The sequence below is a fragment of the Salvia splendens genome, chromosome 1, assembly GCF_004379255.2.
Source record: "Salvia splendens isolate huo1 chromosome 1, SspV2, whole genome shotgun sequence".
Classification (NCBI taxonomy): domain Eukaryota; kingdom Viridiplantae; phylum Streptophyta; class Magnoliopsida; order Lamiales; family Lamiaceae; genus Salvia; species Salvia splendens.
Genome location: NC_056032.1, coordinates 33,549,909 through 33,572,020, shown reverse-complemented (window position 1 = coordinate 33,572,020; position 22,112 = coordinate 33,549,909). Strand labels below are relative to the sequence as shown.

The window sequence follows — 22,112 nt, the reverse complement described above, 5'->3', positions numbered from 1 at the left end:
AGGATCTTCTCCATATTATTCAAATATGGTTTTATTTATAAAGCGATCTAACTACTTCCACTTGCTTATAATCATGGCACTGGATCAAGATAGAGTTGGCAAATCAAGATGCAAAATCCAAAATAAACAATTAAAGTCGGCACGTTCTTATCAAATGGTATAGCATTTGATTCCTGAAGTTAACTGCGTATTTTGATATGATAATAAAGGGTTTCACAAAACTGATAATATAACATGTGAGGCGGGAATATTGATTAATTATTCGAACAATCTCATGATAAACCTTGTTAAGCACTGGTGAAAGCATTCTATAACTAGGCGTGATGTTACTAATATAACGTTCCTTTATTTTCGATTGACCGATTTGTAAAGTTTTAGTATGCCTCAACCTAGTCACTTAATGTACCATATTACATCATATATATATAACCATAATCATATATATATATATATATATATGGGAGCGTTATTCTCCTTTTCACATCTTAGATCCTTTTTCCTTCTTAATATTACGCGTTAGATCTAACGCATCAACGGATCAGATTGATTCTATAAAACTGGTTCCGTGTTGCATTATAGAAGGTGGTTGTATGCATTACAGGGTTATTATTGACATTTGACGGAAAAGTAACTGCCACATTTTGGTATCTGCGAATAATGCACCACATGGTCACGAGTAATGCATATAATTGACTATATAATGCACAATATGTGAACTGCAATGCATACGAATAAGATGTACCATGTTATGATGTTTGGACACACGTTTCTTGTTTCCCCTAAGGGTTTAATAAGCTTAGGGGCTAGGGTATAGTACGTAGACACGTATGTAATCTTCACATGGTAACGAGTAATGGATATAATTGACTATATAATGCACAATTTGTGAACTGCAATGCATACGAACAAGATGTGCTGTGTTATGATGTTTGACACACGTTTCTTGTTTCCCCTAAGGGTTTAATAAGCTTATGGGCTAGGGTATAGTATGTACGCATTAATAACAAATTATAAAACGATACGAATAATTCACCAAATTGTCACGAGTAATGGATGTTATTAACTATATAATGCACAATATGTGAACTGCAATGCATACGAATAAGATGTACCATGTTATGATGTTTGACACACGTTTCTTGTTTCCCCTAAGGGTTTAATAAGCTTAGGGGCTAGGGTATAGTACGCAGACATTACTAAATGCACGTATGTAATCTTCAATCCGTTGATTAACCCATATACACAATACCTCTAATAATGCATAATATACTGAGATAATGACAATTAACAGCTACATAATGCACTACCTAAACCAAATAATGCACATACGTATACTCCAATAACAACAATTTGTTAGTAATGTCTACATACTATACCCTAGCCCCTAAGCTTATTAAACCCTTAGGGGAAACAAGAAACGTGTGTCAAACATCATAACATGGTACATCTTATTCGCATGCATTGCAGTTCACATATTGTGCATTATATAGTTAATAACATCCATTACTCGTGACAATTTGGTGAATTATTCGTATCGTTTTATAATTTGTTATTAATGCGTACGTACTATACCCTAGCCCCTAAGCTTATTAAACCCTTAGGGGAAACAAGAAACGTGTGTCAAACATCATAACACAGCACATCTTGTTCGTATGCATTGCAGTTCACAAATTGTGCATTATATAGTCAATTATATCCATTACTCGTTACCATGTGAAGATTACATACGTGTCTACGTACTATACCCTAGCCCCTAAGCTTATTAAACCCTTAGGGGAAACAAGAAACGTGTGTCAAACATCATAACACAGCACATCTTGTTCGTATGCATTGCAGTTCACATATTGTGCATTATATAGGCAATTATATGCATTACTCGTGACCATGTGGTGCATTATTCGTAGCGGTTTCCAGCCATTATTAGATTACTATTGTACCCTCATAATGCACAAAATAGGACAAATAATGCAACACGGGATTAATTACCCAATATTGATCTTGACCGTCCATTTCTCTAATCTAATGACTGATATTAAGAAGGAAAAAGGAGGAAATATATGAAAAGGAAATGAATACATCCCTATATATATATATATATATATATATATATATATATATAATTTTATTTTGCAGGTTAGTGACGCCTTGATATTGGGAGGGAGCAGCACAACGGTGAAACAAAGATGTATTGCTTGGAAAATCCTTGTCCTGCCATGAGCATTCGCACATATTTGGTTCGTTCTACAAAGAATGCTCAACACCAATGATACGCTTCAAATATTAATAATTTTGGAACCAAATATGACTAGTGTATTTTATACTACAAAAAAGAGTTGGTGCATGCAATCTTCTGCTGTAGAGTCTCAAATAACTTTTTAATATTACTGTTGTGAGCGTTGGAACATCTTCTTTTGCATACTCAACTCAAACAACCAACAACATGCTTTATCTCTTGGACGGGTATTCCTTTTTCGCAAGTTTAACTTAGATCTCTAATTCACGTATTGCTTGGTCAATTTAGACAAAAGTCAACATTTCAAGGAATTGAGAGTCTGAGAAAAGAAGACTTATTTGATAGCTTCGTTCACAATAGACTTAAAGCTTTTACCGAAACTCCCATTTCCCAACAGATCCCATGATAGATGACTAGAGCATTATCAGAAGTTGGATTGAAGATTAACTTAAGTTCTTTGCTAAATCTCTTCTTTTGTTTCTTTTGCTAATCTTTGTTTTCTCGTGGTATGTGGTTATGCCAAATGCTTTTGCTGCTATAGCCTTTGCACTAGCCACTTGTTGTCTTGAGCTTTTGTTATTATATATATAAAAAAAATTAATTATCGGATCTCACCAAATTTGAAAAACCTTCTAACTAAATTTTTGTTATTATATCAAAGAGTAAAAGTCCTTTTTGGTCCTAAACATATGACGATTTTTTGATTTTGGTCCAAAACATTATCTTTTGAATTATTCGGTCATTCACATTTAAAATCGGATCACATTTAGTCTGAAATGGACGGAACTGTTAAAATTTAACATCGCCTCCGACCGCGCCGCCCTCCTCGCCCTCCGCACCGCCGTGGGCGGGCGCGTCCTCCTCTGGAACCTCTCCAGCCCCACCCCTGCGCCTGACCCGACGTCAACTGCTCCCCCGACAACTCCTCCGTCGTCGAGCTCCACTTCCCTGGAATGGGCCTCTCCGGCGAGCTCCCCCCCCATATCCTTCTCCAACATGACCAATCTGCAGACTCTCAGCCTCCGCTACAACGCCCTCTCCGGCCCCCTCCCGCCCGACCTCTTCACCTTCCTCCGCAATCTCTACCTGCAGAACAATTTCTTCACCGGCGAGCTTCCCCAAACCCTCTTCTCCCTCACCTCGCTGGTGCATGCAATCTTCTGCTGTAGAGTCTCAAATAACTTTTTAATATTACTGTTGTGAGTGTTGGAACATCTTCTTTTGCATACTCAACTCAAACAACCAACAACATGCTTTATCTCTTGGACGGGTATTCCTTTTTCGCAAGTTTAACTTAGATCTCTAATTCACGTATTGCTTGGTCAATTTAGACAAAAGTCAACATTTCAAGGAATTGAGAGTCTGAGAAAAGAAGACTTATTTGATAGCTTCGTTCACAATAGACTTAAAGCTTTTACCGAAACTCCCATTTCCCAACAGATCCCATGATAGATGACTAGAGCATTATCAGAAGTTGGATTGAAGATTAACTTAAGTTCTTTGCTAAATCTCTTCTTTTGTTTCTTTTGCTAATCTTTGTTTTCTCGTGGTATGTGGTTATGCCAAATGCTTTTGCTGCTATAGCCTTTGCACTAGCCACTTGTTGTCTTGAGCTTTTGTTATTATATATATAAAAAAAAATTAATTATCGGATCTCACCAAATTTGAAAAACCTTCTAACTAAATTTTTGTTATTATATCAAAGAGTAAAAGTCCTTTTTGGTCCTAAACATATGACGATTTTTTGATTTTGGTCCAAAACATTATCTTTTGAATTATTCGGTCATTCACATTTAAAATCGGATCACATTTAGTCTGAAATGGACGGAACTGTTAAAATTTAACATCGCCTCCGACCGCGCCGCCCTCCTCGCCCTCCGCACCGCCGTGGGCGGGCGCGTCCTCCTCTGGAACCTCTCCAGCCCCACCCCTGCGCCTGACCCGACGTCAACTGCTCCCCCGACAACTCCTCCGTCGTCGAGCTCCACTTCCCTGGAATGGGCCTCTCCGGCGAGCTCCCCCCCATATCCTTCTCCAACATGACCAATCTGCAGACTCTCAGCCTCCGCTACAACGCCCTCTCCGGCCCCCTCCCGCCCGACCTCTTCACCTTCCTCCGCAATCTCTACCTGTAGCACAATTTCTTCACCGGCGAGCTTCCCCAAACCCTCTTCTCCCTCACCTCGCTGGTGCATGCAATCTTCTGCTGTAGAGTCTCAAATAACTTTTTAATATTACTGTTGTGAGTGTTGGAACATCTTCTTTTGCATACTCAACTCAAACAACCAACAACATGCTTTATCTCTTGGACGGGTATTCCTTTTTCGCAAGTTTAACTTAGATCTCTAATTCACGTATTGCTTGGTCAATTTAGACAAAAGTCAACATTTCAAGGAATTGAGAGTCTGAGAAAAGAAGACTTATTTGATAGCTTCGTTCACAATAGACTTAAAGCTTTTACCGAAACTCCCATTTCCCAACAGATCCCATGATAGATGACTAGAGCATTATCAGAAGTTGGATTGAAGATTAACTTAAGTTCTTTGCTAAATCTCTTCTTTTGTTTCTTTTGCTAATCTTTGTTTTCTCGTGGTATGTGGTTATGCCAAATGCTTTTGCTGCTATAGCCTTTGCACTAGCCACTTGTTGTCTTGAGCTTTTGTTATTATATATATAAAAAAAATTTATTATCGGATCTCACCAAATTTGAAAAACCTTCTAACTAAATTTTTGTTATTATATCAAAGAGTAAAAGTCCTTTTTGGTCCTAAACATATGACGATTTTTTGATTTTGGTCCAAAACATTATCTTTTGAATTATTCGGTCATTCACATTTAAAATCGGATCACATTTAGTCCGAAATGGACAGAACTGTTAAAATTTAACATCGCCTCCGACCGCGCCGCCCTCCTCGCCCTCCGCACCGCCGTGGGTGGCCGCGTCCTCCTCTGGAACCTCTCCAGCCCCACCCCTGCGCCTGACCCGACGTCAACTGCTCCCCCGACAACTCCTCCGTCGTCGAGCTCCACTTCCCTGGAATGGGCCTCTCCGGCGAGCTCCCCTCCATATCCTTCTCCAACATGACCAATCTGCAGACTCTCAGCCTCCGCTACAACGCCCTCTCCGGCCCCCTCCCGCCCGACCTCTTCACCTTCCTCCGCAATCTCTACCTGCAGCACAATTTCTTCACCGGCGAGCTTCCCCAAACCCTCTTCTCCCTCACCTCGCTGGTGCATGCAATCTTCTTCTGTAGAGTCTCAAATAACTTTTTAATATTACTGTTGTGAGCGTTGGAACATCTTCTTTTGCATACTCAACTCAAACAACCAACACATGCTTTATCTCTTGGACGGGTATTCCTTTTTCGCAAGTTTAACTTAGATCTCTAATTCACGTATTGCTTGGTCAATTTAGACAAAAGTCAACATTTCAAGGAATTGAGAGTCTGAGAAAAGAAGACTTATTTGATAGCTTCGTTCACAATAGACTTAAAGCTTTTACCGAAACTCCCATTTCCCAACAGATCCCATGATAGATGACTAGAGCATTATCAGAAGTTGGATTGAAGATTAACTTAAGTTCTTTTCTAAATCTCTTCTTTTGTTCTTTTGCTAATCTTTGTTTTCTCGTGGTATGTGGTTATGCCAAATGCTTTTGCTGCTATAGCCTTTGCACTAGCCACTTGTTGTCTTGAGCTTTTGTTATTATATATATAAAAAAAATTAATTATCGGATCTCACCAAATTTGAAAAACCTTCTAACTAAATTTTTGTTATTATATCAAAGAGTAAAAGTCCTTTTTGGTCCTAAACATATGACGATTTTTTGATTTTGGTCCAAAACATTATCTTTTGAATTATTCGGTCATTCACATTTAAAATCGGATCACATTTAGTCTGAAATGGACGGAACTGTTAAAATTTAACATCGCCTCCGACCGCGCCGCCCTCCTCGCCCTCCGCACCGCCGTGGGCGGGCGCGTCCTCCTCTGGAACCTCTCCAGCCCCACCCCTGCGCCTGGCCCGACGTCAACTGCTCCCCCGACAACTCCTCCGTCGTCGAGCTCCACTTCCCTGGAATGGGCCTCTCCGGCGAGCTCCCCCCCATATCCTTCTCCAACATGACCAATCTGCAGACTCTCAGCCTCCGCTACAACGCCCTCTCCGGCCCCCTCCCGCCCGACCTCTTTACCTTCCTCCGCAATCTCTACCTGCAGCACAATTTCTTCACCGGCGAGCTTCTCCAAACCCTCTTCTCCCTCACCTCGCTGGTGCATGCAATCTTCTGCTGTAGAGTCTCAAATAACTTTTTAATATTACTGTTGTGAGTGTTGGAACATCTTCTTTTGCATACTCAACTCAAACAACCAACAACATGCTTTATCTCTTGGACGGGTATTCCTTTTTCGCAAGTTTAACTTAGATCTCTAATTCACGTATTGCTTGGTCAATTTAGACAAAAGTCAACATTTCAAGGAATTGAGAGTCTGAGAAAAGAAGACTTATTTGATAGCTTCGTTCACAATAGACTTAAAGCTTTTACCGAAACTCCCATTTCCCAACAGATCCCATGATAGATGACTAGAGCATTATCAGAAGTTGGATTGAAGATTAACTTAAGTTCTTTGCTAAATCTCTTCTTTTGTTTCTTTTGCTAATCTTTATTTTCCCGTGGTATGTGGTTATGCCAAATGCTTTTGCTGCTATAGCCTTTGCACTAGCCACTTGTTGTCTTGAGCTTTTGTTATTATATATATAAAAAAAATTAATTATCGGATCTCACCAAATTTGAAAAACCTTCTAACTAAATTTTTGTTATTATATCAAAGAGTAAAAGTCCTTTTTGGTCCTAAACATATGACGATTTTTTGATTTTGGTCCAAAACATTATCTTTTGAATTATTCGGTCATTCACATTTAAAATCGGATCACATTTAGTCCGAAATGGACGGAATTGTTAAAATTTAACATCGCATCCGACCGCGCCGCCCTCCTCGCCCTCCGCACCGCCATAGGCGGCCGCGTCCTCCTCTGGAACCTCTCCAGCCCCACCCCTGCGCCTGACCCGACGTCAACTGCTCCCCCGACAACTCCTCCGTCGTCGAGCTCCACTTCCCTGGAATGGGCCTCTCCGGCGAGCTCCCCCCCATATCCTTCTCCAACATGACCAATCTGCAGACTCTCAGCCTCCGCTACAACGCCCTCTCCGGCCCCCTCCCGCCCGACCTCTTCACCTCCCTCCGCAATCTCTACCTGCAGCACAATTTCTTCACCGGCGAGCTTCCCCAAACCCTCTTCTCCCTCACCTCGCTGGTGCATGCAATCTTCTGCTGTAGAGTCTCAAATAACTTTTTAATATTACTGTTGTGAGCGTTGGAACATCTTCTTTTGCATACTCAACTCAAACAACCAACAACATGCTTTATCTCTTGGACGGGTATTCCTTTTTCGCAAGTTTAACTTAGATCTCTAATTCACGTATTGCTTGGTCAATTTAGACAAAAGTCAACATTTCAAGGAATTGAGAGTCTGAGAAAAGAAGACTTATTTGATAGCTTCATTCATAATAGACTTAAAGCTTTTATCGAAACTCCCATTTCCCAACAGATCCCATGATAGATGACTAGAGCATTATTAGAAGTTAGATTGAAGATTAACTTAAGTTCTTTGCTAAATCTCTTCTTTTGTTTCTTTTGCTAATCTTTGTTTTCTCGTGGTTTGTGGTTATGCCAAATGCTTTTGCTGCTATAGCCTTTGCCCTAGCCACTTGTTGTCTTGAGCTTTTGTTATTTTATATATATATATATATAGGGTAGTGATCTATGGCAAACACCTCTTAACCAAATAACTAGAGAACAAATAATAGCCACAAGATCAAAAAAATCAAGGGCTAGTATTAATTTTCGAATTTAATGAGATAATAGTTCCCTCAATCACAAATTTACTCCACAATAACAAGGCGGGGGTATAATTGTCATTGCAGCCAAATCCTGCGTCGCCACCATCGTCAAACAGCTCAAACCTTCCCCGACCTCCACAAACTAGCTCACCGCCTCCACCACCAAATCTGCCCCCGCGATATGCACCGTCACCGGCGACGATTCAATCCCCTGCCCGCTCGAAACTTGTAGCATAAACCAAAAGTCCCCTGCGGATCGATGGCCTTCTCCCCGTCGATCGCCTCCGCCAGCGCCGAAACCACCCCCTCATAGATCTCTTGCGGCACGAACGTCAGCGTCGTCCCCGAATCGATGATGATGTTCCCCTCCTCTACCGATCCCCCAAATTGAGCTTTCGAGGATGAGGCAATATCAGTCCTCTTCTCTCTGACGCTGCTAGTGACCGATCCGACACTGCCCTCTGATGCCATGTTAAACTATATTGGGAAGAAGAAATTGAATTGGATTGCATTGTATTACATCATTTGGAGTACCGAATACCTTAGTATATAGGTGGAGTTGGGGACTCTAAACAAAAATTAATCTTAGAACAATAACACTTTGGGACTAAACATTATCAATGCTAGGCTTTGGTACTCTAATATCTCTTTAACCACAATTATGCATTTTTTGGAAATGCTAAACACAATTGAGCAGAATCAATGGAATTAGAACAAAATGATAAACAAATAAGCAAGAATGAAGATTGGAAGAAAGCCCTAGTTTCATTAATTTGTGATTTGTAATTATAACTTATCTATATGGGTACATAAAATAAGAAAATTGTGCTTAATTTGTGATTTATGACTTGTCTATATTAATCGAGTACAATCAATAAGAAATTTGTGTTTTGTGTTGGTATTAACATTAATGATTTTACTTCACTCTTGTTTACAAAACACATCACTCTTAGCATGATTTTACTTCACTCTTGTTTACAAAACGCAGCACTCTTAGCAAGATTTTACTTCACTCTTGTTTACAAAACACATCACTCTTATTATGATTTTACTTCACTCTTGTTTACAAAACACATCACTCTTAGCATGATTTTACTTCACTCTTGTTTACAAAACGCATCACTCTTAGCAAGATTTTACTTCACTCTTGTTCACAAAACAAGAGTGAAGTAAGATCAGAATAAGAGTGATGTGTTTTGTGAACAAGAGTGAAGTAAGATCAGAATAAGAGTGATGTGTTTTGTGAACAAGAGTGAAGTAAGATCAGAATAAGAGTGATGTGTTTTGTGAACAAGAGTGAAGTAAAATCAGAGTAAGAGTGATGTGTTTTGTGAACAAGAGTGAAGTAGGATCAAAATAAGAGTGAAGTAGGATCAAAATAAGAGTGAAGTAGGATCAAAATAAGAGTGACGTGTTTTGTAAACAAGAGTGAAGTAAAATCAGAATAAGAGTGACGTGTTTTGTGAACAAGAGTGAAGTAAGATCAAAATAAGAGTGATGTGTTTTGTGAACAAGAGTGAAGTAAAATCAAAATAAGAGTGAGGTGTTTTGTGAACAAGAGTGAAGTAAAAACAGAATAAGAGTGATGTATTTTGAGAACAAGAGTGAAGTAAAATCAGAATAAGAGTGATGTGTTTTGTAAACAAGAGTGAAGTAAATCATGCTAAGAGTGATGTGTTTTGTAACCTCATTTAATTTGTTACACTTTCTAAGAGCCATCAATATACAAGCTGTCATGATTATAACATAATCTACAGATTAATCATTGGTACAATTGAATCTGGCCTCGAAAGTCATGAAAAATAAGGACTAATTTTTCTCCTACTACTATTTTTATTTTATTAATATTGCTTGTTAATGATTACGTACTTATAATTTAAAGGAACATTCCCAATTAACCACAGACACCGCCTTCTCGTCCCCTCCATCACCAAAGCATGCGCCCATTCCCAATCTCCCCGCATTCTCGGCCGCCATCTCCACTGCAACGCCGTCAAACTCGGCTTCACTTCAGATTTCACCGTATCGAACTCGCTGCTATCCATGTACGCCAAATTGTCCGACACGGGCAGAGCTGACCGCCGGAATCCCCACTCCTCGCTTCGGCCACCTGACGCAGTTGGAGGACGAGGCGGCGTACGTTGATGCTTCCTAGATAAGGCGCCCCATGGAGGGCTGATCGCGTTGTGCCGACGTTGATCCCGGTGAGTCCGACGTAGAGGTACAGCCACCGACGGACTATGCATACAGCGCCAGAGCCGAAGAAGTCGACGAGATCACCACAGACGGCGGCGGTGCAGCCGCCGGAGCCGTCTGAGAAGGCGTCGGAGTGGGCGGCGGTGGGTCACAACCGAGCCCGACAGTCACTTGGCATATTCACATTCATGTATTGAGTTCCCAAAATGCCCTTGGACAAGTTTTTTTCATAAAAATCTGAAAGTTTGTTTAAGCCATAGGATTAATTTGGAGTATTAAGATGTGTGGCTGAGATTTGTTCTCTAGTTATACACTTAAGATTAGTTATATCTTGATCATTACCCTATATATATATATATATATATATATAGATATAGGGATGTATTCATTTCCTTTTTGTATCTTTTGTTCTTTGTTTTTTTTTAATATCAGCCCCACGATTTTGTCATCCGACGGTTAGATTGGCGCCACGTGTCATTTAATAATGCAGATTTTCAGTTGAATAATGCACACCGACTAATAATGCACCATTATAGTGTAATAATGCAGATCATCTGGGCCATTGATGAATGAGATCTAACGGCCCATATTAAGGAGAATAAAGGATCTAAGGGATGAATAGGAGAATAACGCTTATATATATATATATATATATATATATATATATATATATAAATTTGCTTAATTATGACCTTCCGTGTTTTTGGTTAATTATTGACCATTAGATCATCTAATCCTAGGGCCAAGATTTGAGCTGCATTTCTGGATTTAAATGCATTTTTATTTTGATCATCTCCATATATATATATATATATATATATATATAGGGAGATGATCAAAATAAGTATGTGTTTAAATCCAGAAATGCAGACCAAATCTCAGCCCTAGGATTAGATGATCTAATGGTCAATAATTAACCAAAAACACGGAAGGTCATAATTAAGCAATTTTAGGTCATATTATAATATTTGGATTTAATGTCATACTAAGATCGTTTTAGGTCATGCTTTGTTAGCATGACCTACAAATTACCTAATTATGACCTAAAAGTGCCCTAATTATGATATTGTTCTGCGTTTCTGTATTTAAATCCAGTTTTGCATAGATCAAAACCCTATATATATATATATATATATATAAAATTAATTATCGCATCTCACCAAAGTTGAAAAACCTTCTAACTAAATTTTTGTTATTATATCAAAAAAATAATTATCACATCTCACCAAATTTGAAAAACCTTCTAACTATTTTTATTAAGAAATGATAATGTCCAAAAAATTGGTATCGTACATTTGTCCAAAAATATTAAAATTTTACACATTAAGTTCCGACAAAAATTAAATATCAACCACGTTTTTACCAAATTAATTAACAAAATACGGAGTAGCATTTTAACATTTTAACCTAATTAAGCTAAAATTTTGGGAAGCGGCAAATGACACTGTTTATTTTATTTTTTGCGTTAAAAATGTGTTTTTCTAAATATTAACTTAATGAGGTTGAAATAATTAGTATTTAGCTCACTAGTATTAACACCCGAGCTATGCACGGGACATAAGAGTTTCAAATAATGAATATAAAATATAATAAATATATAGAAAATAAGAATTGAAAGAAATATGGAGATTTAAAAAAACAAAAATGTACTTATCTTGTCTCACTCAAAATGAAGAATTTACTACTCCCAGTGAATGAAACATTTATGCAATTTTACTTTATAATCTAAGTGAAGTAAAAACAATAAAATTAATGACAAAAATAAGATGTGTGACAAATGATAAAAGAATATGAATTAATTAGAATAAGATATACAAATAAAGAAAATATGTGTGAGTAAAGATGTTTATTGAAAGTGCTATGCAAGTCATTAATCCAAATAAAAGGTAAATTAATATATAAATTTAATAGCTTAATTTATAAAAAAATTAATTTGAAAAAAATATATGGAATATTAAACATATCCACATTAAATATATGAATAATTTAAATCATATAAATTTAAAACTTTTTTGAGAAGTCAAGTTAGAAAATTTGTATTATCCAATAATCATATTTTAGTTGACTGTTTATTTCTTTCTTTTAATTTCAGGCCATAGCATAACTTGATATACATTTCCAAAGACTAAATGAATTTTTTATATTGGAAAGAATAAAGTGCTTACTTCCCGCCACATATACGTATAAAAAGTAAATTACTACTATCACTTAAAATAAAGATAATATTTTATGCATCTTTTTGTTTTGAATAATATGAGAATTTACACTACTCTTTATATTAAAAAGTATTGCAATAAATGATTAAATCTCAATTTTAACCTAAATAAATGGAAGGAAAACTAAACTCTCTAGCACAATTCCAATTTAACTCAAATATAAGGCTAATTAATATATAAATTTAATAACTTAATTATAAAAAAAATTAATGGTAGTGCACTATTTAAATGTGTTTTAACACTTCTTCAAGAAGTTAGCATTTTATTGGACTATTATTTGTCCAATTGTTTTTGCCTTAAAAAATTATTTTTGAATAGAAGACACCGCATCTTTCCATTTTCTCTCCAAAAAGGGCATTAAGGACTTTTCATCAAACTTGCACTTTAGATTAGTATAGATTAGTCCAGTCAAAACACGATTGTTAATGGTGGAACCGTTAAATATAGATCAAAACACAATGTCTAACACTAAAGTTATCATTTATATGTAGAATCGAAAAAAATTTTAACCATATAAATTAAACCGATTTTAGACTCGAGTCTTTTTGGTTGAGTGCAATAAAAATTATCGTAGTAGTATGTAATAGAGATTCGACTAAATTTATCGTACCACGAAATAAAGGGAGACATATAGGTATAGTCTGTATATATATGTCTTGGTGATGTTATCAATGTCTTAGCTTGAGAAATAAATGTTATCATTATGAAAATTCAAAATACTATAAGCTATAGCCGTAGAATAGAAGATGAAATTTGATTTGTGCTTACCTGTGATACACACATTTCATCAAAAAAATGATACTACTTCGTACGTAATTAAATGAGGCAGTTGATCAACATGATTGGGGTAGCTTATAATGGACCAAAATTATTTCAACTATCTGTCTATCTCAGTATGAAAATAAAAAAGAAATACGAACAAGGAGAGCATATCATACGAGATGAAGAATGAGATTCTTTCACTCTCATTGTTCTATCCGCAACGGTCTGCACTAATAAAGCAAGAAAACAAAAAGGCAAAAGCCACAATTTATTTTAAACTTTATGGCACAAAAGGAGAAGTAGTTATATTCCAAGATAAGTGACGTTCCTTGTTTTTTTTATACAAAATAAAATAAAATAAAAAATTAATAATAATAATAATAATAATAATAATAATAATAATAAAGTTACCACTTTGTGAAACTAAGAAAAATACTTCCATGTTCTTGGACGCTCCCTTCATTCGAATTACAATAATATCGCGAATCATACAAAAAAGGGAATTCCAACCGCGAAAGCAGATAATCATTCTTTACAAGTCACAGCATTTTTATAGAAAGACTCCAACATTCACCGGCATAGAAATCAGAAACAATAGGTAAGCTATAATGTTGAAATCACTACAGCTGCAGTATCCCATATTAGATTGGATGCACTACAGCTGCAGTATCCCATATTAGATTGGATGCATACACAAACTGTTGGAAATATTGTAGCCTTTACACGGGAAAACTCTTGCTATTACAAAAGAACAAAACTGGAAGGTAAATATAATAATAAAAATTACAACGAAAGTAAAGAGATGCAAACTATAGTATTCTTCAAGTCGAGTCGAGGTATCCCTCTCTCCGCAAGATGAAATACGCCCCGGCTAGTGCTCATGGATTGGCGTAATGTCCCCAAAGATGAAACGACTTTCCTCCTATCGAGTTGAAGCACCTCAAACTCGTAGGCTCCGGCGAACTTGAATTGGAGGCGAGAACCGAGCTAGACAATGCTCCTAGAATGCCCACTAGAATGCTTAAGTGATGTAGAGAGAAGAATTGTTTTTGTTGTGTCTTCTTCTCCTCAAAACAAGCCTATTTATAGGCTAGGAAACACAAGTGAAAGGTCTTGTAATTAGGGCACCTCATAAAGGTTACACCATGTGAAAAGCCAAAGGCCTAGCCTTTTGAAATTATCACATGTGTTTTCCTACAATCCCCCACATTGGTTAGAGCGCTGCAAGCTCAAACCAACACTAGACATGTATGCATGTATGTAGACTCTTTTGCTCAGTTCTCAGGAAACGATACTGTATTTGGAGAGGTAACTTGTGGTTTTGAACCTTCCATAGTCAACACTATCGGACATACCGGCGGACTAGTGGACGCGATGCCTTGAACTATTCCTCCTTGGTGTATGCCTAGTCAATAGCATTAACACAATATTGTCTCAACTCCATCAGTTCTCACGTTTGTGTCCGTTTCGGCCGTGGAACACCTCTTTGGAATTCATAAGTGACCCACACACACGAAGCGGCCTCACTTCTCACTTACATAGGTGATTCTTTCATGAGTATCCTGCCATACTGTATCTCCTTGAGATTTCAAGAATCATTAAAAGTCAAAAGACTTAACCTCTTACCACGTGCAGGTTACAACACTCAATGCTTTCTAAAGAATGGGCGGAAGATTAAAATCTTCTGAGTGTTACAGCTAGATTTGTATAGCTTCGTTTTCCCATTGAACCAATCCCATGGGATCTCCAATCGTATGGTTGGGTTACCACTATACTCATCTTTTAAAATGTGGTTTTCAGTCTCATTCCTTTTAGCAATATATGCATTTGATCACGGTTTAAACCTTTTGTTAACGGATCCGCTAAGTTATCCACTGACCTTACATAGTCAACTGTGATAACACCACTTGTGATCAATTGTCTGACGGTATTATGTCGCCGACGAATATGTCGAGACTTACCATTGTATAAGCCAATGTGTGCTCTACCTATAGCTGCTTGGCTATCACAGTGTATCACTACTGTCGGCACTGGCTTCTTCCAACATGGAATATCTTCTAGGAAGTTTCTAAGCCACTCGGCTTCTTCCCCTGCTTTATCCAAAGCGATAAACTCAGATTCCATGGTGGAACGAGCAATACACATCTGTTTCGTTGATTTCCACGAGACAGCACCACCCCCCACAGTGAACACATACCCACTTGTAGAAAATGAGTCTTTTGAATCAGATATCCAATTTGGATCACAGTACCCTTCAAGTACTTGGGGATATCTTGTGTAATGCAACCCAAAGTTAAGAGTATACTTCAAGTATCTCAAAACTCTACACAGAGCTTTCCAATGTTCCTTACTTGGGTTGCTCGTAAATCGGCTCAACTTGTTTACAGGACAATCAAGATCAGGTCGAGTACAGTTTGTGATAAACATCAAACTTCCTATGACCTTTGCATACTCTTCTTGAGCAACAGAATCACCCATATTCTTGCTCAGATGAACATTGAGCTCCAAAGGAGTCTTTGCTGGCTTACAATCAGACGAGTTGAATTTCTTAAGCATTTTCTCAACATAATGAGATTGCGTTAAGGCAATTCCCTCATTAGTCCTCAATATTTTGATTCCAAGAATCACATCAGCTAGACCCATATCTTTCATATCGAAATTTCTTTTCAACATGTTTTTTGTCTCGTTAATAATGGCACTATTGCTGCCCATTATCAACATATCATCAACATACAGACACACAATAACAAAACCGTTATCTGTGTTCTTAATGTAAACACACTTATCGCACTCATTGATAGTGAATCCATTTGCCAACATCACGTTGTCAAATTTCAAATGCCATTGTAATGGTGCTTGCTTCAACCCATATAATGACTTTACCAGTTTGCATACTTTACGCTCTTGCCCAGGCACAACAAACCCTTCGGGTTGTTCCATATATATTTCTTCTTCCAGATCACCATTCAGAAATGCAGTTTTCACATCCATTTGGTGAATCTCAAGATTGTGCAAAGCAGCAATCGCTAGAAGCACCCAAATGGAAGTGATTCTCGTAACAGGTGAATAGGTATCAAAAAAGTCATACCCTTCTTTCTGCTTAAAGCCTTGGACAACTAGGCGAGCTTTGTACTTATCTATAGTACCATCGGGCTTATATTTCCTTTTCAGAATCCACTTGCACCCTAAAGGCTTACAGCCTTCAGGCAAGTCTACTAACACCCAAGTGTTATTTCTCATGATGGATTCAATTTCACTGTTGATAGCTTCTTGCCACCACGCCGCGTCTGGGCCAGACAGAGCTTCCGCCAATGACTTTGGTTCGTCATCCAACATAAAAGTTATGAAGTCAGGACCAAATGTTTTAGCAACTTTAACTCTTTTACCACGTCTTGGTTCAACATCGTCAGGACTTGACCTCATCCTTTTTGGAAGATTAGAATTAGTGGATTCATCCGTCATTCTTTCACTAGAACGATCCTCTTGCCTCTTGCAAGGGTATACATTCTCAAAGAATATAGCATTCCTTGACTCAATCGTTGTTCCTTCAGCCACGCCAGACACAGCTGACCTATGGACTAGGAAACGATAGGCACTACTATTAAGTGCATGGCCAATAAAGATGCAATCGACTGTTTTAGGGCCTATTGCAACTTGTTTCGGAAGTGGCACTTCTACCTTCGCTAAACACTCCCACACTTTGAGGTATGAATATGAAGGTTTCTTCCCTTTCCACAACTCATAAGGAGTCACATCCCTATTTTTTAGTGGAATTTTATTCAGGATATGATTCGCTGTTAACACAGTCTCCCTCCACATGTTCTGGGGTAATCCTGAATTAATCAACAAGGCATTCATCATCTCTTTTAGTGTTCGATTTTTGCGTTCAGCAACTCCATTTGACTGGGGAGAATATGGAGCCGTTGTTTGGTGAATTATACCACTTGCATGACATAATTCTGCAAACGGGGCTACATACTCACCGCCTCTATCACTTCGAACACACTTAATTCGACAATTAAGTTGATTTCCGGCTTCATTTTTGAAGTCTTTAAACGCTTCAATTGCCTCATCTTTACTTCTTAATAAGTAAAGGTAACAATACCTTATGCAATCATCTATAAATTTGATGAAGTACTTTTTACCACCTCTAGTTTGCACAAATTTTAAATCACATACGTCTGTATGGATTAACTCTAGAGGTTTTGTGCTCCGTTCTACCGAGCGAAACGGTAGCTTGGTCATTTTTGCTTCAACACAGACTTCACATTTTTCTTGTGAGTTAAACTTATCTACTTTTAGTAAATTAAGATTTACTAATCTTTTTATGGCATTTAGATTTACATGTCCCAATCTTTTATGCCATAAATCAGAGCACTCAAGCAAATAGGAGGATGCATCATCTTCCTTATTTCTTAATCCTTTTCCACGGTGAATGACCGTAACATTCAGCTCAAAAAGCCCATTCACTAGGTGACCTTCACCTATGAACTTTTCATACTTGGTCAATATAACCTTTTCACACTCAAATTCTAGTGAAAATCCATGATTTACTAGAAGTGAGCCTGACACCAAATTATTTCGGATGTCTGGGACATGCAGCACATCCTTGATGGTAAGAACCTTTCCGGATCCTAATTTTAGGAACACATTACCCACACCAACCACCTCGGAAGAGGCTTGGTTTCTCATACGTACTTTTCTACCTCCAACAGATTTGTAAGTAGAAAAAACGCTTCTCTCGGAGCACACATGACATGTGGCATCCGTATCAACAAACCATTCATTTGGATTATTACCATGGTCCACGTCGGAGACTACTGCGATCACCTCGTGATCTTTGTTGTTTATAACAACACGTTCAAATAATTTGTACAGTATTGTTTCCAACAATAAGTACACAATTATATTGAACCAAATGTGCATTGGTATATTCATCAACCCATGCATCCCAATTACTACTACCAAATCTAAATTGATCTTGCTTGTCAAATGACAAACGATAAACATCATTCTCAAGAGAATAGATCTCAAGGAATTAACCACTCCATAGCGCATCGACATTGCGACCGTTCGTTGCTTTATTCCAGCTTTGAATTTCATGTTTCCTCTGGCATCGGTCGACATGAATTCAACAAGAGTACAATATTTCGTCTTGCGAATGTTGGAAATATTGTAGCCTTTACACGGGAAAACTCTTGCTATTACAAAAGAACAAAACTGGAAGGTAAATATAATAATAAAAATTACAACGAAAGTAAAGAGATGCAAACTATAGTATTCTTCAAGTCGAGTCGAGGTATCCCTCTCTCCGCAAGATGAAATACGCCCCGGCTAGTGCTCACGGATTGACGTAATGTCCCCAACGATGAAACGACTTTCCTCCTATCGAGTTGAAGCACCTCAAACTCGTAGGCTCCGGCGAACTTGAATTGGAGGCGAGAACCGAGCTAGACAATGCTCTTAGAATGCCCACTAGAATGCTTAAGTGATGTAGAGAGAAGATTTGTTTTTGTTGTGTCTTCTTCTCCTCAAAACAAGCCTATTTATAGGCTAGGAAACACAAGTGAAAGGTCTTGTAATTAGGGCACCTCATAAAGGTTACACCATGTGAAAAGCCAAAGGCCTAGCCTTTTGAAATTATCTCATGTGTTTTCCTACACAAACAATGTACAGTTTATTGTGCTCTACTAACCGGCTCAAGAGCTTCCACAGTAACCACGCTGTTACCCCTAATTACCTACAACAGAAGCAAGCAACAACATTTGATTGACCATCATGATGTTGTGAAGCATACAAAAATTCTCAACCACCACACGTTCGTAAAGGACTCACCACCATGCCTATGTCACTTTTCTCATTTCCATTCACCTCGACAGTATTGTCCACCACCAGGTTCATGAACTGATCGAAACCACGCAGTGTTCCAACCACCATGCAGTTGGCATTAAGCTTTACTGGAAAGTACAGTATCAGACAATTTGAGTGTAGATATATATATATATATATATATATATATATATATATATATATATATATATATATAGACTATAGAGAAGGAGAAAACAAACTACAGAAACATCCAATGATATCAAGGCAAATTCTATTAAGGAATTAACATGAGGGGATGATTCTAATCTAGATCAAGTTTGCCTAAAGCGGCTGTGGTGCAATAGTTTTCATCAGTCAGCATAAAGCAACAGATTTATTAACATTATTAAAGACTTAAGATTCATAAACCCAGAAATAATGCTTAGATATCTTGTCAATACCATGTTAGACATACATACTGTATATAACAGTTTCAGATGCATTATATGGCTAGCTTAACAAAGCTGTTAATTTAATGCAGATGTGTTTCCATAGTATTTTCTGTGTGTAAATTTCAATTAGAAGGTATGGATAGTGCGACAGCTTTAACGCATGCTGTAGTGTACACCAATACCCTGCAGGGTGCTAAGGTTGATAACTCTAATTTATAGGCTACAAGAACTACAAAGACCACCATTCTTTCTTAAGAAGCACAGATTTTAAAGATTAAAGGGTTTTTGTAACCCATGGCCAATATACTTATGGTTGCAGTGCAGCCTATCCTTACCTAACAATTGCACTCAAAGCATAACATGTGGTTAAGAAAACAAATGATTCCCGTGTCATAAGTGTTGGTAAATAGAATTCCAAATTATTTAATTACTTCAACACTATAGAATATCAGATAGGATAATACATGTCCCTAAACAGGAGAAAAAAAAAAGATCAGTACAACAGTACTATAGGTCGTGGCTTGAACTTGTAACCACCATGTTTAAACAACTAACATAGGCAGGTTATAACAACACTCACAGCATCAAACAACGTAGAACCAATTAGTAATAAGCTGCATTTTTATTTCCATTTTACTTTTTCAAGAAACAAAAATATTGCTCGTCTGACTTGGATTCAAGCTTGATTGTAGAACTAAATGACAATATAAACAGAGCATAAATTACTATAACCAAGGACCTCAGCAGAAATATACATATACATGTGAAAAAACAAAAATATACACAAAAGAACTGAATAACTAAAGCATCATTATTTTCGGATAGGGACAAGGGCAAAAATGAGTGGAGGATTTCTATTAAGCAATTAACATGAAGGGAGGATTCTAGATCGAGTTTTCCTAAAGTAGCAGTGGTGCAATAGTTTTCCCCAGTCAGCGTAAAGCAACTGATTTATTATTAAAAAAATTGAGAGTCATTGAATTCATAAACCAAGAAATACTGCTTCGATATGTAGTCAATACCATATTAAACACACATATACAACAGTTTCAGATGCGCTTAAATGGCTAGCTTAACAAAATTGTTAAAACAAAATTAAAATATAATCTAAATGTGTTTCCATGACATTGTTTGTGTGTAAATTTTAATTAGAAGGCATGGATAGTGTCAACAACTCTTATCGAATGCTGATGGAAATTTTCAAATTCATACACCAATATTCTGCAGGGTGCTAAGGCTGATAACTCTAATTTTAGAGGCTAAAAGAACTACTACAAAGACTGCCATACTTTCTTAAGAAGCATCGATTTTAATTAACTGCATTTTATTTCCATTTTAATTTTTTGAAGAAACAAAAATATAGCTAGGCTGACTTAGATTCAAGCAAGATCATAGATCTAAATGACAATATAAACAGAGCATAGATTACTGATAACCAAGCACCTCAGCAGAAATATACCTATACATGTGAAAGAACAAAATAAACGCAAAAGAATTGAGCAACTAAAGCATCATTATTAAGTAGCAGCTGCCGTTTAGCGTAATACACTTAAATACATCATCAATTACTGTTCACAAGAAATAATGAACAGGAAAAATGATAACTCACTCTGAAGCTTCTTGTCCATGTACCTACCGATATGAGAACAAAAAAAAGGCTAAGATCAGTTGGTTTCATTCTCGCAAAAAGCGACGATTTACTGATAAAGTAATGAAAGGCTTGCTTCTTGAGATCCGGTGGCTGTCCAGATCTGCTCATGGCTGATTCCTAGAGAGAGGATTTCCAGTCAGGGTTTAACTTTCATCAAAAACCCTAGAATTTAGGAGCAACATTCACAGGAAAAAATGGGCTGTTACAAAATATTAGGCCCAATAGCCATTTCGTGATGGACATTTGAGTAACAACTTTTTATACCGTTTTGAGCGGGATGGATCACCTCATATAAGGATCTCAATTGGGCTAAACCGCTCGGGTTCGTGCCTATCCACTCGGGTTGTCGGACTATTTGGGTGCAGGTTATTCAGATTGTGAATTTTTCGGATTACAAATTTTCTGTCCTAACCCTAAATCTTTGGGTTTCGAGCTAACCCACTGGCTATTCAAGTCAAAAGTGATCTTATGTGTTACTTTCTATCAAATCCAATATTCAAATTATAAAAAAACATATTATCGTAGATAGTAAAGTATTATCACAATGATCAAGAGAAAGAAAAAAATAGCAATTGAAAATTAAAATAAAATACACAAACATATCGTGAATCTGACTACAATTAAATGGAAATCATGCATTTCAAAGGAGTTGAATGACATTCTTAATTGTATACCCAAAAAGTAAATTCTAACTTTCAATTTGAGAGAGAAGACATAATTACCATACATACTTCATATCAACGCTGCGTTTAATATTGATATTACCATATATACATGATATAAGTATATAACCTAAAATTTTAATTATATTTTTATTTAAATGCTCAACCCATGGGCTAACCCACAACCCACCGGGCCAGCCCGCATAACCCGTCGACCCGAACGGGTCAGC

The 22,112-nt window shown here is 37.3% G+C and overlaps 1 protein-coding gene across 5 annotated transcripts; it reads right to left on the bottom strand.

Moving 5' to 3' along the window:
• Positions 1-14,212: 14,212 nt before the first annotated feature.
• On the bottom strand, positions 14,213-21,434 carry LOC121747704 (probable small nuclear ribonucleoprotein G). Of its 5 annotated transcripts, none has more exons than XM_042141799.1 (4): positions 21,179-21,434; positions 19,142-19,258; positions 19,002-19,046; positions 14,213-14,396 (listed from the first exon to the last, which is right to left on the bottom strand). In XM_042141799.1, the coding sequence occupies exons 1-4, from the start codon at positions 21,326-21,328 to the stop codon at positions 14,328-14,330; spliced, it is 381 nt and encodes a 126-aa protein (XP_041997733.1). In that variant the 5' UTR covers positions 21,329-21,434; the 3' UTR covers positions 14,213-14,327. The 5 variants fall into 5 exon arrangements, with proteins under 5 accessions (XP_041997733.1, XP_041997729.1, XP_041997742.1 ...); XM_042141795.1 differs by lacking the exon at positions 14,213-14,396 and adding an exon at positions 18,664-18,859; XM_042141808.1 differs by lacking the exon at positions 14,213-14,396 and adding an exon at positions 18,664-18,859 and having other exon boundaries at positions 21,206-21,434.
• Between the last annotated feature and the right edge of the window lie 678 nt (positions 21,435-22,112).